The sequence below is a fragment of the Arabidopsis thaliana genome, assembly GCF_000001735.4.
Source record: "Arabidopsis thaliana chromosome 1 sequence".
In the NCBI taxonomy this organism is placed as follows: Eukaryota; Viridiplantae; Streptophyta; class Magnoliopsida; order Brassicales; family Brassicaceae; genus Arabidopsis; species Arabidopsis thaliana.
In genome coordinates, this window is record NC_003070.9 from 2,852,351 (window position 1) to 2,866,619 (window position 14,269).

Below are 14,269 nucleotides of genomic sequence, written 5' to 3' on the forward strand. Positions count from 1 at the left end.
CATTACAAAATACTGAATGAGCAAATTAATAAAAGATTAGTCAAATGTGACAACGACCAATGAGGCATGGCCAAATAAAAGCTTGAAGAGACTATTCAAAGTTAAGGATAAGAATCAAAGAAAGAAGATGGAATCTGAAAGACTCGAATCACATCTTCTGAATAAGCAAGAAGAAGAAGCTTCTTCCTTCACTTCTGGTCTTCTTCTCAGCACATCCGTCGTTGTCGCTGGATCCTTCTGTTATGGCTGCGCCGTGAGATCTCTTCCTTTCTCTCTCAATTTGCTATCCACTGATTTTGGATATTACAGTTTTAGAATCCTAATTTCTTCGTGCATAATTTTCATAACTATAACATACTTTGTAGATGTCATATTCGTCGCCTGCTCAGTCCAAAATCATGGAAGAACTGGGACTTTCCGTTGCAGATGTAAGCCCACCTGTGTTCAATGTTCATCATATAGATCAAAATCATTTTTTTCTTTTAAGACTCTCAAACCGGTTCAATAAACCAGACCAGTAACCCGGTTTGAATGGTCTACTTCTATGTTGGCCAGTATTCGTTTTTCACTTCGGTAATGACATTAGGAGGAATGATTACCGCCGTGTTCAGCGGTAAAATCTCTGCTCTCGTTGGTCGTCGACAGGTAATTAGTTATTACTGTTGGACCGGTTCCGGTTTATCTTTTGAATTTTTTTGGATCTTCTATGATGACGTCATTCTTTATGCGTTTTGATTTATTCGTCTGTTGATATCTCAGACAATGTGGATCTCAGATGTTTGCTGTATTTTTGGTTGGCTCGCTGTAGCGTTTGCACATGTTTGTTTCTCCAAATCTCCCTGTTTAAAACTTTCTATATATTTATCTACTCAAATTTTGTGTTAAAAAGTTAACATGTTATTTACTGTGATTATGTGTAGGATATTATAATGCTTAATACTGGACGACTCTTCTTGGGGTTTGGGGTTGGTCTCATTAGTTATGTGGTAATTAACTTTCTCTCCCCTTTTCATTTAGACAAAATTTCTAGTCCTTTATTAGAGTGTTAATGTCGTATTACTCCATTTTATTTATAAAATAAATAGGTTCCTGTGTATATAGCAGAAATTACACCCAAAACATTTCGTGGAGGATTTTCTTATTCCAATCAGGTAAATAACAAATAGAGACACAATATCAAATAACTTATAGTAATATCTTTCAATAAATTCATAAGCAAAATATTTATTGTCATCTTGCGTTTGAACTTGCAGCTTCTACAATGTCTTGGGATTTCACTCATGTTCTTCACCGGAAACTTTTTCCATTGGCGAACATTAGCTCTTTTAAGTAACCATATTTTTCTCATCTGAACTATCTTAATAATAAGATTTGTACTTGAGTCATATTCCTAGACTAATTCTTGATATTCAATCTACGATCGACTAGGTGCAATCCCAAGTGCTTTCCAAGTGATATGTTTATTTTTTATTCCTGAATCTCCTAGATGGCTGGTATGTTTAACACTTTCAGTTGTTTTATTACTATTTTATAATTAATTTACTGGTATAGTACTATAAGCACGATTTACATATTAATGTTCCTCTCTTAATTAGGCGATGTATGGTCAAGATCAAGAGCTTGAAGTTTCGTTGAAAAAACTAAGGGGAGAAAATAGTGATATTCTAAAGGAAGCTGCTGAAATCAGAGTAAGTAGTATTCTTCTTTGTCTAAGAAAACATGTTATATGAAAACAATTTAACAGTTTAATAGTATGAAAAAAAGAATTAACACCAAAATATATATGAAACAGGAAACAGTGGAAATATCCAGAAAAGAGTCTCAAAGTGGAATAAGAGACTTGTTCCATATCGGAAACGCACATTCGTTAATCGTAAGACTCATCTAACATCATTACACCAATCATCTTTTATATAAAGTAAATATTTGTGCAACTATATATATGTTATTTTTTTGTTTATTAGTTTCGTTGAAAATGGTTAGATTGGATTGGGTTTAATGCTCTTGCAACAATTTTGTGGGAGTGCGGCGATAAGTGCTTATGCTGCTCGAATTTTCGACAAAGCCGGTAAACCAAACAAATCAAGCGCATGTCACAGCTGGTTTAATATGTTTGTAGTCAACAGCCAATACCATCTCATGATTTTTAATTATACTGTTTTGTGTAATTAGGTTTTCCAAGCGACATAGGAACAACCATCCTCGCAGTGATTCTGGTACATTATTCTCTTTGTTACTCTTTATCATCTATTTGTCTTTGAATATTTCATCTTTATGATTTAATCACAACTTTTTTCTTTTGTAAAGATACCGCAATCTATAGTTGTCATGTTAACCGTTGACCGATGGGGACGCCGACCACTTCTTATGGTTATCATTTCACTATAAAATTCATTACTGATTTCCTTAGCTAAATAATATTTTTCAGATTTGATTATCATTATTGTTTTTTATTTTGCAGATTTCTTCTATCGGAATGTGCATATGCTCATTTTTTATTGGCCTTTCATACTACCTTCAGGTTTAGCAAAACTTAACTACTTAATCGTAGTAACTAAATTGCTTCCTTTAGAAAAATAAAAGAGTATTATTTAATTATGTTTTCCTCGGTGAGCAGAAGAATGGTGAATTTCAGAAGTTATGTTCCGTTATGTTAATCGTCGGTTTAGTGGTACGTAAATGCCAAACTTACTTTCAGTCTATTAATAAATTCAACCAATGGACCAACCGGTTTATAAAAACCAGAGCACTAATCAACCAAGTCATATATGTTAACCAGGGTTATGTCTCATCCTTTGGCATTGGCCTAGGTGGATTACCATGGGTTATAATGTCTGAGGTATTTGTTTACTTATCTTTTAAACTAAACTTAACAAATAAATTAAGTTTTTTGATATGAAATTTCATAATTGATTTTCAAAATTTGGCAGATATTTCCGGTGAATGTGAAAATCACCGCCGGTAGCCTTGTAACGATGTCAAATTGGTTTTTTAATTGGATTATCATCTATAGTTTTAATTTCATGATACAGTGGAGCGCTTCCGGTAAGATTCCACACATCAAATATAACTGCTCAACTATTTAGTAAACATAAGCGAATAATTTATATAGTTAATTTTGGTTTGTTGGATTTATAGGAACATATTTCATATTTTCTGGAGTTTCTCTGGTGACGATCGTATTCATATGGACATTGGTGCCTGAGACGAAAGGCCGAACACTCGAAGAGATTCAAACATCATTAGTCCGACTTTCGTAAAATCTAAGTATGGATTATACGTAATGTTAAGTCTCTTGAATAGTCTTTTTAACCGCTGTCAAAAAGAAAAGAAAAGAATAGTCTTTTTAACCGTATATTAATGTTTGGTTAAATAAGCGTTTTCTCTCACTTTGATTAAATAGTAATAATGGCTATGATTTTACCTATAGGATTTAATATTTGAAAACTGTGATTTGTGAGCTCTAATCTTGATTAGAGTGACACATATTAAAGTGTAAACGTTAAAGTAAGGGAGATGAGCCGTCGCAGGCAGGCTAATGTAGAGAGATTAACGTTCTGTTATGATTAATTAAAATTATGAATTGTCCAATCATAAATGCCTTTAACTTGTCCAATCATAAATGCCTTTAACTTGTCCAATCATAAATGCCTACAACAAAAACGAGTGGGAGAAAAAGAATCAAAAAGACTACAGTAGAAAGTAGAAGGGGACTTAGTAAAAACTATCAGAATCTGAAGGACCGAGTTGTAAAATAAAGAAACAAGTAAACTGCCAAGTATAAAAGGCGACAAGCTACTCTCAAGCGGCTGTGTTTGTCGTGGGTCGGTTTATAATCATTATCTCCCCCGGAAAACTTCTCGGAGAAGGAGAAGAATGGTTATTCCGGCGACTTCTAGGTCTTTTTTTCTTCTCATTTGCATAAATATCAAGCAAGCTGTCTCTATCATTTGACTATTGATTTTCTTACTTAGTTTTTAAGTAATATCAAATTAATTGTTTAATACAGTTATAGTTTCTATATAAAAATGGGTTCAACTAAACATTCTTCTTCTAATTACGTCTGCTAGGTTTGGGTTTCGTGCTGAATTCAACACCAAGGAGTTTCAAGCTTCCTGCATCTCTCTCGCTAAGTAAAAAATCTCTCTTTTAAGTTTCCGTTGAATTCATCTTTGTTTTAACCTAAAAAAATTCTTTATTTCTGGGTTTCTTCGAGCTTCACTGAAAACTTTACTCCTGGATTTGGTGAATGCAGTGAAATCGATGCGGCTATTGGGAGAAATGAAGTTCCAGGGAATATTCAAGAGCTCGCTTTAATCCTCAATAATGTTTGTTTATATTTTTTTGTCTTGTAAAAGTTTCGATTTTTCAAGGTGCTTTTAGTTTAATCTTAGTGCTCTTGTTTATGTGTGTTACTTGGTGTAGGTGTGCCGACGTAAATGTGATGATTATCAAACCAGGGCGGTGGTAATGGCGCTGATGATCTCAGTCAAGGTAAAAGAGTTAGAATTAGCAACTCCAGCTCAAGTCAATTTCGGCAGAAATTTGCTGATTTGGATATGTAACACTGAATTTGTGTTTCTCTCATAGAGTGCTTGTCAGCTTGGATGGTTCCCGGAGAGAGAGACTCAAGAATTGTTGGCTATCATAGACTTGGTATGTTTTGTTCCAGCCGAATGTGGTGATTAGAGAGTAATCTGATTTCTGTGAATAATGATGTTTTTATTCTTGTTCAGATGTGGAATGGTTTCAGCTGTCCTGAAAATGTCACCTCTTGTGTAAATAGTCCCGTCACTCTAATATCGCAGGTCATTGAGAGGTAGGCTTTTCATGTGTTTTCATTCATTTATTTCAAACTAGCAAGGTTACCAGTCTGCTACTCTAAATAATACTAGTTAACTAAAAATCAAAACCTTGGTTTGTTTCAATCTCCTACTTTTCTATCTGTAGGTTCTATCCATGTGTGAAGCTGGGGCATATTCTTGTTTCTTTTGAAGCTAAGGTGACTTTATATATTATTCAGTTCTTAGCACCTTTCTTTTTAATGTGTGTTTTAGTCAGCTTTGTTTCCTTCTCGCAGCCAGAATCAAAGATGATGATGAAGGACTTCCATATTTCAAAGAAGATGCCACATTCTCCCAAACAGAAAGTTGTATGTATTGGAATTTAAGTTATGAATGTGTCTTGATACCAGATTTTGCGTTGTCAATTTGAATTTTTTTGGTCGCTTATATAGTATTGTGCATATGTGGTTTCTCCTGCATATATGTTTTAAATGCAATTAGATTAGAAGATGCATGAATATACTTTCAAAGCTATACCTTTCAGCTTTGCTCGTCGTGTCACTTCAGCATTTTTTCGTTTCGAATCTTTGTTTATGTACCTGCTTCTTATGCTCAATATAGTTACGGAATTTTGTGCTCTTCAGGGATTATTTGTTGTTCGGACAGAGGACATAAGCAGATCTAATTGTATTGTACATCCACAAGGAGTCAGGTGTGGTTGGATTGCTTTATTTTTTCCGCCGGATGTTTGTGAAGCAGTTTTTGTATTTAGCCATATTGATTTACATATGAAAATTACAGCTTTTTGTTGAATGGAAAGGGCATTGACAAGAGAGTTAACATCTCAATGGTTTGTGGATTTCATTGTTTCTTGGATATGTTTTGGAAGTACTTACTACGTACTCTGATGCAAGTAATTGTTTATTGTAATTTCTTTTCAGGAGTCTGGGCCGCAGCTTCCAACTAATGTTACTGCCCTGCTAAACCTTGGGGCAAATCTTCTACAAGCAATAGGCTGTTTTGGAGGTTTCTGTTCAATGAAGATATCTTTAGTTCCTCTCCTCATATTCAGTAATAATGGACAGATACCCATTTGCTATAGGTAGTTACTTGATTGCTATTGCTTTCATGGATGTCATACCACTGCCCAACAAACCGTTACTGAAAGATTATGTTCATCCTGAAGTCGTTGGATCAAACTCAGGTATATCCAAGAGTGTTTAGTGACTAAGAGAAGAAACTATGACTTAGAAGTTTATTGCATTTCCACATATGAAGTCATTAGATCATTTAGTCGTATGTATTCATATAATCGTATTCCGAGAACTCCAGATCAAACATTATTTGTCTTTTCCAATTTGTCTGTAGATTGTGACATAATTGAGGGGCCATCGAGGATATCTCTCAGTTGTCCTATCAGGTATCTAAGGATGTTTTTCCTATGTTGCTTTATATCTCAAGAAATTGCTTTCACAGTTACCTCAACCTTTTAAGATTTAATCATCACAATTATAACAGCCGAACGCGTATCAAACTTCCTGTGAAGGGTCATGTCTGTAAACATCTTCAGGTGATGCATTTTCTGTTAAGCATAAGTAAGGATAGGATGTTTCTTGTTTTCATTACTTAAATCATTATGAAAAGAACTATTCCATTAATACATGAATTTCTAGGCTCTGGTTTTCTTCGCTGTTGCCATAATATGTCTTCTCAAAGTATGATTTTTGTAAGTTAATACGATATAAATGTGTGACATGCTTGATTATGAAGATTGCTAGTAAAAGAGATAAGTTTTGGCAAATTTAGAATCTATTGAAATATTTCCCTCATCTCTGTTTTATATGTTTCTTTCTGCTGTAGTGTTTTGATTTCTGGAATTATGTCAACATGAACACAAGACGACATCATGGCGCTGCCCGCATTGTAATCAGTCTGTTTGCTATACTGATATCCGTGTAGATCAAAAACTGAGAAAGGCAAGTAGCTTATTTTTGTTGCTTAGTGAATACATCTTTTTAAGTCTTAGATTGAATAAACAATCTTGGCTAATATCCACAGATTCTAGAAGAAGTGGGACGTAATGCTGCAGATGTGGTTATCTCTGCTGATGGAACCTGGATGGTTGAGACGGAAAATGATGAGGACGTGGAACTTGTGCCAGAAACCACTCATGACCATGGAGACCCAAATAGTTTCATCAACTTGGGGCCTACTGTTAAGAATCCTGCCAGAGATGAGAATGAAATGGAAACATCCACCCAAGTCGAAGAACATAATCCTTGTTTATCTGAGATTCAGGGTCCGTCAAATGACACACATAGGCCTGCTTCAGATTATACTATGCTTAACCAGTCTCATACTTCAACCAACACACTACCACAGCTGCCACGAACTTTGAATGCCTTTGATGGTCAACAATTCGTGAACTTACCACAAGTAATAAACACCCGAGATTCACCAGCAAGCCAAGCCTTACCTATGACATTCTCACCAACCCCATCTCCACAAGATATATTAGCTACTAATGCGGCAAACTTTGGCACATCAATGCCGGCTGCTCAGTCTTCTCAGTTTCAAGGCTCACATGTTACGTCCCTTGGAAATTGTGAAGGAAGAACTTCTGATTTGATGGCGAGATGGAACCACATCTATGGACGTGTTCAAACTCAATTTCCACCTGCACCTCTTTCGCATCATCATTATTCAATGCAGGTTTGTCAACCATTACCATAGAGTTGTTTTTTGTTCGTATGCGTAAATATCTGGTGAAGCTACATTACCATTACCAACTCTGAAGTTTTTTCTTATATGTTTGCAGAATCAGAGCCCGTCCCCTGCACAGCAAAGACCAGTGCCATCTTACATTGCACATCCTCAAACTTTTCATGTCAACTACGGAGAGAACGCTGACCAAAGATGGATGCCGTCTTCCATTGCACATCCTCAAACTTTACCTGTTAACTACGGAGGAAATACTAACCAAAGACCGATACCATCTTCCATTGCACATCCTCAAACTTTACCTGTCAACTACAGGGGGAATACTGACCATAGATCGACGCCATATTCCATTACACATCTCCAAACATTACTTAACTACGGAGGGAACGCCGATCAAAGACCAATGCCATCTTCCATTACAAATCTCCAAACTTTACCTGCCACGTACGGAGGGTACGCCCACCAAAGACCAATGTCATCTTCCATTACACATCCCCGAACTTCACCTGTCAACTACGGAGGGACCCCTGACCAAAGACCAATGCCATCTTCCATTACACATCCCCAAACTTTACCTGTCAGCTACGGAGGGACCACAGACCAAATACTGAATCCTGGTGGTGCAATGGGACAGTTCTCATCACGAGAGTTCATGAATTTGACTCCTGCTAACACTGAGAATTGGCGCCCACAAAGCCGGATGCGAGGCAGCGTAGCACCTGGTACGGGATATGACCATATGATCATTCATCCTACCCGTCCAGTTCATCCACAAGCTCAAACACCTCCTGCGCCTCTTTCAACATCTTATGATGGAGCAGATGAAATTCAAGCATTTATAGGGCACCCAAGCTATCCCGTTAGTAATAACGAAACACAAGCGGGTACCAGTTCGTTGCCAGTGGCAGAGGGTCTTGGGTATTCAGGGTCGTTTTGGTCAATGCCTCCTGAGACATGGTGATATCTGATGGCTTAGAGATTGTAGCACACGGTCACTAACACAATCAGTCAGTAGTAAGTAGTAACAGTATATAACTAAGGCCTTTCTTTTTTTGGTACTTACAGCTTTAGTCTTCGGGTACATATATGGGGCTAAGTTCTTGATGTAGCGTATTCGTGAGATTTACTTCATGTGAAACATTAGGGTATCTTTTGGCCGATTTACTATCACAATATAGCAGGTTCAGTTCGCTTTCTTCTGCTCCGAGAAACTTTTTAGCTTCACTAGTGGCTTTTGTTCATTGATTGATATGTATTTGGTTTATGCGGAAGAATGAGAAAGTTGTTGATTTTCACGAAATAACAAAACTTGAAGAAAAAACGCATAACGAAGCCGCAACCACAATACACTACATTAGTATTGCTTCATTGTCTACAATGACATTTATCATTTTTCTGATATGTGAGTCAGTCGAACACATGTACTACAAAGTTGATTTTGATTTGTGTACCGATCAGATCGGATCAGTACAATAGTAAGAATTACTCAACCAAATTAAAAACCTAAACCTAACTTAATAGAGTTGATCCAAGTCGTGCATCGGTAGGTACGCTGCTCATCATACTAAACACGTGAACTACTGAAATAAAAAATAATAAACTCATTTATTAGTTTTCTTTTAGAACATCAAAGCTCATTCTTTTTACTAGTATTTTTATAAGCTAGGGAAATTATTGAAGGAATATTAATATACCGACAAGAGAACAGGATATGAATGCATAGGTCAATCATTAAAGTCATCGTCATTTCCAAATGAAACCATTCGCAAACGCTAATGCAAGAATGTTGCTAGCCTAGGGTATGGAGAGAGTTATGTTTGGTATGCAAGTAATAAAGAAAGCAATATCAAGACGCATTCAAATGCGAAGAGTCTTCTTCTAGTTCCCGCGATTAGTTAGGTTGATTCTCCTATACGTCAACGTTTTCTTGATCAATCGATTTTATGGATGACTTTAAGGATCATACAAAATCCTTTTATATCGGAACGAACGATAGGCCACACAACTCCCCCGATCAACATGATAACTTTGTCTACAGACAAGATAAAAAGAAAGCTAGAATATGCCCATATCAGGGGTCCTAGTCCTTATCCTGACATTAATGAAGATACCGTTCCGATCCTGTTTTGTCCTCACAAGTTTGGAATGAATTTCCAAATATTTTCGCTGTTCCCTCATTTATCATATAGCAAAATCTCTTTTAAAATCCATTGTTTTAATATTTGTCGTTTATCAATCAAGTCCGTCTATGTTGGCCCTAATGTTTGTAGAGCTCTAAATCTAAACTTTTTTTTAGGCTTATGACCGATTTTACCGCCAGTTATTTACTTTTCGATTCTTACAAAAAGTGGTGTACTTTTATATAATTGTAAATAAATGGATTCATTAGTCTTCCTCACCTTCTTTAACAAGTTGGAAACTCATCGAGTCATCATCATATATTGTAACCATAAAAGTAACGTTTTTTTGTTTGTTTTTTAGTAACCTTAAAAGTTACGTTTTTAATGTCTTTCTTAGGTAAAAATAATATTGGACATCTGCTCATAATTTTTTCGGACCTGAAACCAATGCATGTTAATGTACTTGATTTTGTGGTTATGAAAACTTTAACAGTTAAAATAATCCGTAATATTCCAACTATGTATGCGTGACTCGTCTTCAATATCATTTTCACCTTTTTTTTACGTGTATGTCATTAATTAGAATATGTATTCCAATGGACTCGATCTTTAAATGATGTACCGATCAGTATATCGGATCAGTTTCATAGGTAGAATTCATCAACCAGATTAAAATCCTAACCTAATAACTCAAATATAGATCGAAGTCGCTTTGGTAGGTACGGTGATCATCATACTAAAAACGTGAACCAATTGAAATGAAAAGTAAACTCATTTACTAGACTTTCTTAAATATCAAAGCTCATTTATTCTATAATGGTATAGTATAGTAAAGTATTTGAGGGAAAATCAATATATAAAGACGATCAAAAGATCATGAATGTATAGACAACATCGTGGTCATGTATTAATATATACATATCGCATATTGGACATATGAAGGAGAGAGAACGGATCCAATGTACCACGCTATTTATTCCAATTAAACAAGTACATAATACTCAACTCACTTTTTTCTACAACAAATATTATATCAAGCTCCACTTGTTTGTAACACTATATCACTTTTGTACAATATTCCCATGATTGTAAAATTTCTTTATATTTTAACAAATAAGTCAGATTTCATACAACAGACCCATAGTAGCACTTCATCTCTATCCAAATAAAAAATGTTTAGTTTAGTTAGTGTGATCACATACACGTAATTCCGACTACAAAACAAGATGTGTTGGTATTGCTGTACAAGATTCTGTCCAAGGAAGTTGATTCTTTCACGATCCAAAATCACTCGATTCTCCTCTAAGCAGCCTTCACAAACATCATATTATCGAGTAGTTTTTAATAATTGTCTAGTTTACCATAACTACTGTGGCTATGTGGTTTATTGGAAAAGTTGTCCATATAGAGCAAAAGTTATAATTATTTTCTATTATATTTCATAATTTAATTACTAGACAAATTTCAGAATTATTTTCAAGATTCCTGGATTTTTCCTATCTCTTCCCATTCCCAATACATTCTTTGCGCCGTTCTTACAAACTTGAACATCATAGAATCTCAAATCAGTGACTAATTTGTTAATATGATTATCACTTTAGATTTTGCTTGGTTTTCTGAAATCAAAGAAAACAAGGAGAAAATTTTAACAGTAATTTCAGTATATTTTGTATCACATGAATTTTAGTTTATATATGTAAGTTTAGCGATTTTTGTTATAAAAAATAGAACTTTCATTTATATTTTTTTTTTTCTTAGTCTCTCCGATTAACAACATTCAAAGTTAATAGTTTACAGACAGGATCGATTTTGATTGTTTTTGTTCTATTACTTGAATTTAACTTCTTTTTTTTTTTCAATACTCAAAATTTAACTAGTTAAAGAACCATTAATCCTCCAAATACCATGAAAAACTGAAAAGTTGTATTTACATTTGATTCAGTTATTTCTGTCCAATGTTAATTAAGTTTTTCTAAATCCAAATCCAAATACACAATAATTTGAAGTCAAACTTACACCAGCTCAACTTTGTTAGTGCCAAAAACATGCCTAATAAAAATTGATTTGAAAATCCACGAATATAAAGATACCGGTACTACTTACGGAAGGCAACTTAGTTTAATACAAACTCGTAGGAAGCAAAAATAGACCATTCACTCCGAAAAGGACGTAGAAGTTTAGGCCAATATAATAATTGATATGTTCACCCATTTCCTGGCACCTTATTATTGGAGTACCCACTTTTATTTGTGTCACATGGAACTAATGGACTAAAACTTGCAAATCTTAAAATGAGTCAGTAAAAGGAGGCTAGACATAAGACATTAAAGAATCCCAACATCATGATACTTAAAGATACGAGTCACTAACTTTTTTTGTCCCAATATCAATGATGAATCACCTTTCTCATTGTTGCTACTGCATTTTTCTCTTATTTTAAGACCAAATATAAACAAAATACAAGTTAATACATCTCTGAGCATGTGTTGATTCGATTATCAATCGGATTAAAGATTTGAATATACAAATCAGATTAAATCAGGAGCTTGATAAGGAGCTAGTTCAAATATAATAATCAAAATTATGGTAAACCTGAACCCATTTTCTAACAGCGAAGAGGGGCACTGGTTCGGAAACCAAGCAAGGTGGATGCGGTGACGGGAAGGGAACAATAAAATGAACATATGAAAACCATTTAGTAGGGTTTAAAAATGTTTATTATTTTTGGTAGAAGAAGGTTAAGACTTGAGACCATATAGACAGCTGATATATTCATATACATGGGCGGTTCTTGGAAGGATCTAGGGGAGCAAATGTCCCATGTTATCGGCTGATGTATTAGATTACATGCATAAGCGTTATTGTTACGATCATGTGAAGCAAAAACACGGCGTTCGAGGATCAACAGACCCACCACACGTAAGCGTCTCTCAAAAATCAAAATTGGTCTGCTACAAACCTACTTTCCCGCCAGCTAAACCAAGATTATTCATTTTATTTTTATTTTTTCTGCTACACAAAAACAAAAAACTCATCTAAGTTGGTATTTATTGTTTATATAATCTTTGTTTAAATGTTTGATAAAGAGCTCACTAACTTTATAAGTAATTAGCTAGTATATTTTGTTTAGCAAAAAAAAAAATAGCTAGTATAGAAAAACAAGCCAAATAATTTATTTATTTTTTGGTCAAGGAACAAGCCTAATAATTATGGTTGATATTTTTGATGTAATTGACATCGTAAGTATGTAATACGTCGTCCTCCAGTAAAAGTGTTGAATGGTGAACGACAATTGTAGAGCGATAACCTCATTTTTTTTAGGTAAATTTGTTTTTTAATCCATCATATCAATTCTTTCAAAGAAAAAATGAACCAACCATTTGTATAACGTGCGTTCAACCTGTTACCTCTACATGCAGCATAAAATTTGTGATAGTGACGAATAACGTTGATTACTCTTTGTACTTCCTTGATTTTAGTGAATGTAATGTTGCTCTATCGAGGTGGAGCCTCGTAACATTGGTAAGGCTACAAAAATGAACATCGCTCTCTCTCTTCTTTAAGCATTCCTAAATCGTGTTTTTGTTTTTCTTTTTGGCAGCATCTTTTATTTTGTTTAAACGCCTAAAACTGCCTTTGATCTTTTTTCCTTTTTATTGATAGAATGAGATAGGACAACAAATACCTTTTTTGCCGGGAAAATTCAAAGGTTGTTGATGATTCCTTGTGTCCGCAACTAGAAAGAGAAAAGTCTGTCGTATCAAATTAGATATTGACAAAAATGTCAAAATATATGAAGAAGTGTGAGGGGAAACCGTTGATTGAACGTAAGACATTTGAAAAATGGATATGTAGTAGTTTCTAGATTTGCTTACAAGGAATGTTGAGTTGTATCATTTTCTCTAACGCAATAGCTAACGTGCACGACTTTTTTTTTTTTATGTAAACTTCAAACAAACCACGATCAACGCGTTTACTATTTATTGCATGGAAACTATAGCAAGTGTGACAACTCATATCAATTTGTGATGAATTGATTAACTACGTAGGTAGTATAATATTTGTAAGTTGGTTATTCACGTAAGAAATATTGTATTTTACTCTTATCCAGATTATTTAAGAACTCGTTTTTCAATATAATGTTTGACATTTTATACTCGAGTTAATAAACAAATTAGCTTTACATTGACAAAATTCTGTTGTATATTATTTATAATTAATCTTGACTATGGGTAATTAAATAATATTTTTTTGGAAAAAAATACATTGGATTTTCTCAAATGATCACACTTCTATTAAAACCAAAATAGTACGTATACGCTCTAGACGATTCTAAATAGATGATTAATTTGGCTCGATTCATTAATTCAAAAAATAATAATATTTAGTGTTTTAAATTAGAATTAAAATATTAAATAATTATCGGATATTTCAGTGTTTTAAATTATTGAGGATGATTTTTGTTTAGTAATGACGTCAGATTGTCTAAGGAATAGTTTGGGAAAAAAATCTGAATCAAATATGACTAACAAATGGTTATTGGTTATTGAACTGGACCATAACAAAAAGACACACACACAAAAAAAAAAACTTTTTTTATCTGGTTTGCTCCATGGATAAGAATATAGTAGCTAGGATATCCTG

General features: G+C 34.4%; 2 protein-coding genes and 3 long non-coding RNA genes across 9 annotated transcripts; 2 read left to right on the forward strand and 3 right to left on the reverse strand.

Moving 5' to 3' along the window:
• Window positions 1-12: 12 nt before the first annotated feature.
• AT1G08900 (Major facilitator superfamily protein) lies at window positions 13-3,591 on the forward strand. 5 transcript variants are annotated; one of them, NM_100762.2, is made up of 19 exons: window positions 104-253; window positions 366-428; window positions 556-645; window positions 760-819; window positions 921-986; window positions 1,086-1,151; window positions 1,254-1,329; window positions 1,429-1,493; window positions 1,596-1,688; window positions 1,793-1,873; window positions 1,984-2,068; window positions 2,173-2,216; window positions 2,308-2,370; window positions 2,462-2,521; window positions 2,618-2,671; window positions 2,780-2,839; window positions 2,931-3,045; window positions 3,139-3,302; window positions 3,342-3,429. In NM_100762.2, the coding sequence occupies exons 1-18, from the start codon at window positions 128-130 to the stop codon at window positions 3,258-3,260; spliced, it is 1,389 nt and encodes a 462-aa protein (NP_563828.2). In that variant the 5' UTR covers window positions 104-127; the 3' UTR covers window positions 3,261-3,302; window positions 3,342-3,429. The 5 variants fall into 5 exon arrangements, with proteins under 5 accessions (NP_001077495.1, NP_001321042.1, NP_563828.2 ...); NM_001084026.2 differs by having other exon boundaries at window positions 13-253; window positions 3,139-3,583; NM_001084027.2 differs by having other exon boundaries at window positions 110-253; window positions 390-428; window positions 3,139-3,591.
• Window positions 3,592-3,811: 220 nt separating this feature from the next.
• Window positions 3,812-8,820, forward strand: AT1G08910 (zinc ion binding protein). The gene is made up of 17 exons (NM_100763.5): window positions 3,812-3,899; window positions 4,071-4,133; window positions 4,256-4,328; window positions 4,426-4,494; window positions 4,591-4,656; window positions 4,737-4,819; window positions 4,951-5,002; window positions 5,081-5,152; window positions 5,429-5,496; window positions 5,586-5,634; window positions 5,726-5,810; window positions 5,887-5,988; window positions 6,153-6,204; window positions 6,303-6,354; window positions 6,645-6,707; window positions 6,843-7,496; window positions 7,603-8,820. Exons 1-17 carry the CDS (start codon window positions 3,877-3,879, stop codon window positions 8,464-8,466), a joined length of 2,490 nt encoding a protein of 829 aa, NP_172366.3. The 5' UTR covers window positions 3,812-3,876; the 3' UTR covers window positions 8,467-8,820.
• A 475-nt stretch (window positions 8,821-9,295) lies between these two features.
• Window positions 9,296-9,504, reverse strand: AT1G04673. The gene has a single exon (NR_138755.1). It is a non-coding gene; the product is annotated as an other RNA (long non-coding RNA).
• A 2,728-nt stretch (window positions 9,505-12,232) lies between these two features.
• On the reverse strand, window positions 12,233-12,661 carry AT1G04677. Its single transcript, NR_138756.1, has one exon. It is a non-coding gene; the product is annotated as an other RNA (long non-coding RNA).
• Window positions 12,662-13,167: 506 nt separating this feature from the next.
• On the reverse strand, window positions 13,168-13,442 carry AT1G04683. The gene has a single exon (NR_138757.1). It is a non-coding gene; the product is annotated as an other RNA (long non-coding RNA).
• Between the last annotated feature and the right edge of the window lie 827 nt (window positions 13,443-14,269).

Bases quoted from the DNA above. Each gene is read 5' to 3' on its own strand.
- AT1G08900 (NM_001084026.2), top strand. From the start codon at position 128: ATGGAATCTGAAAGACTCGAATCACATCTTCTGAATAAGCAAGAAGAA. The intron at 1,874-1,983 runs GTAAGACTCATC...GAAAATGGTTAG, and splicing joins GAAACGCACATTCGTTAATC to ATTGGATTGGGTTTAATGCT. The intron at 3,046-3,138 runs GTAAGATTCCAC...TTGGATTTATAG, and splicing joins GATACAGTGGAGCGCTTCCG to GAACATATTTCATATTTTCT.
- AT1G08910 (NM_100763.5), top strand. From the start codon at position 3,877: ATGGTTATTCCGGCGACTTCTAG. The intron at 5,003-5,080 runs GTGACTTTATAT...TCCTTCTCGCAG, and splicing joins TTGTTTCTTTTGAAGCTAAG to CCAGAATCAAAGATGATGAT. The intron at 6,355-6,644 runs GTGATGCATTTT...TTTCTGCTGTAG, and splicing joins ATGTCTGTAAACATCTTCAG to TGTTTTGATTTCTGGAATTA.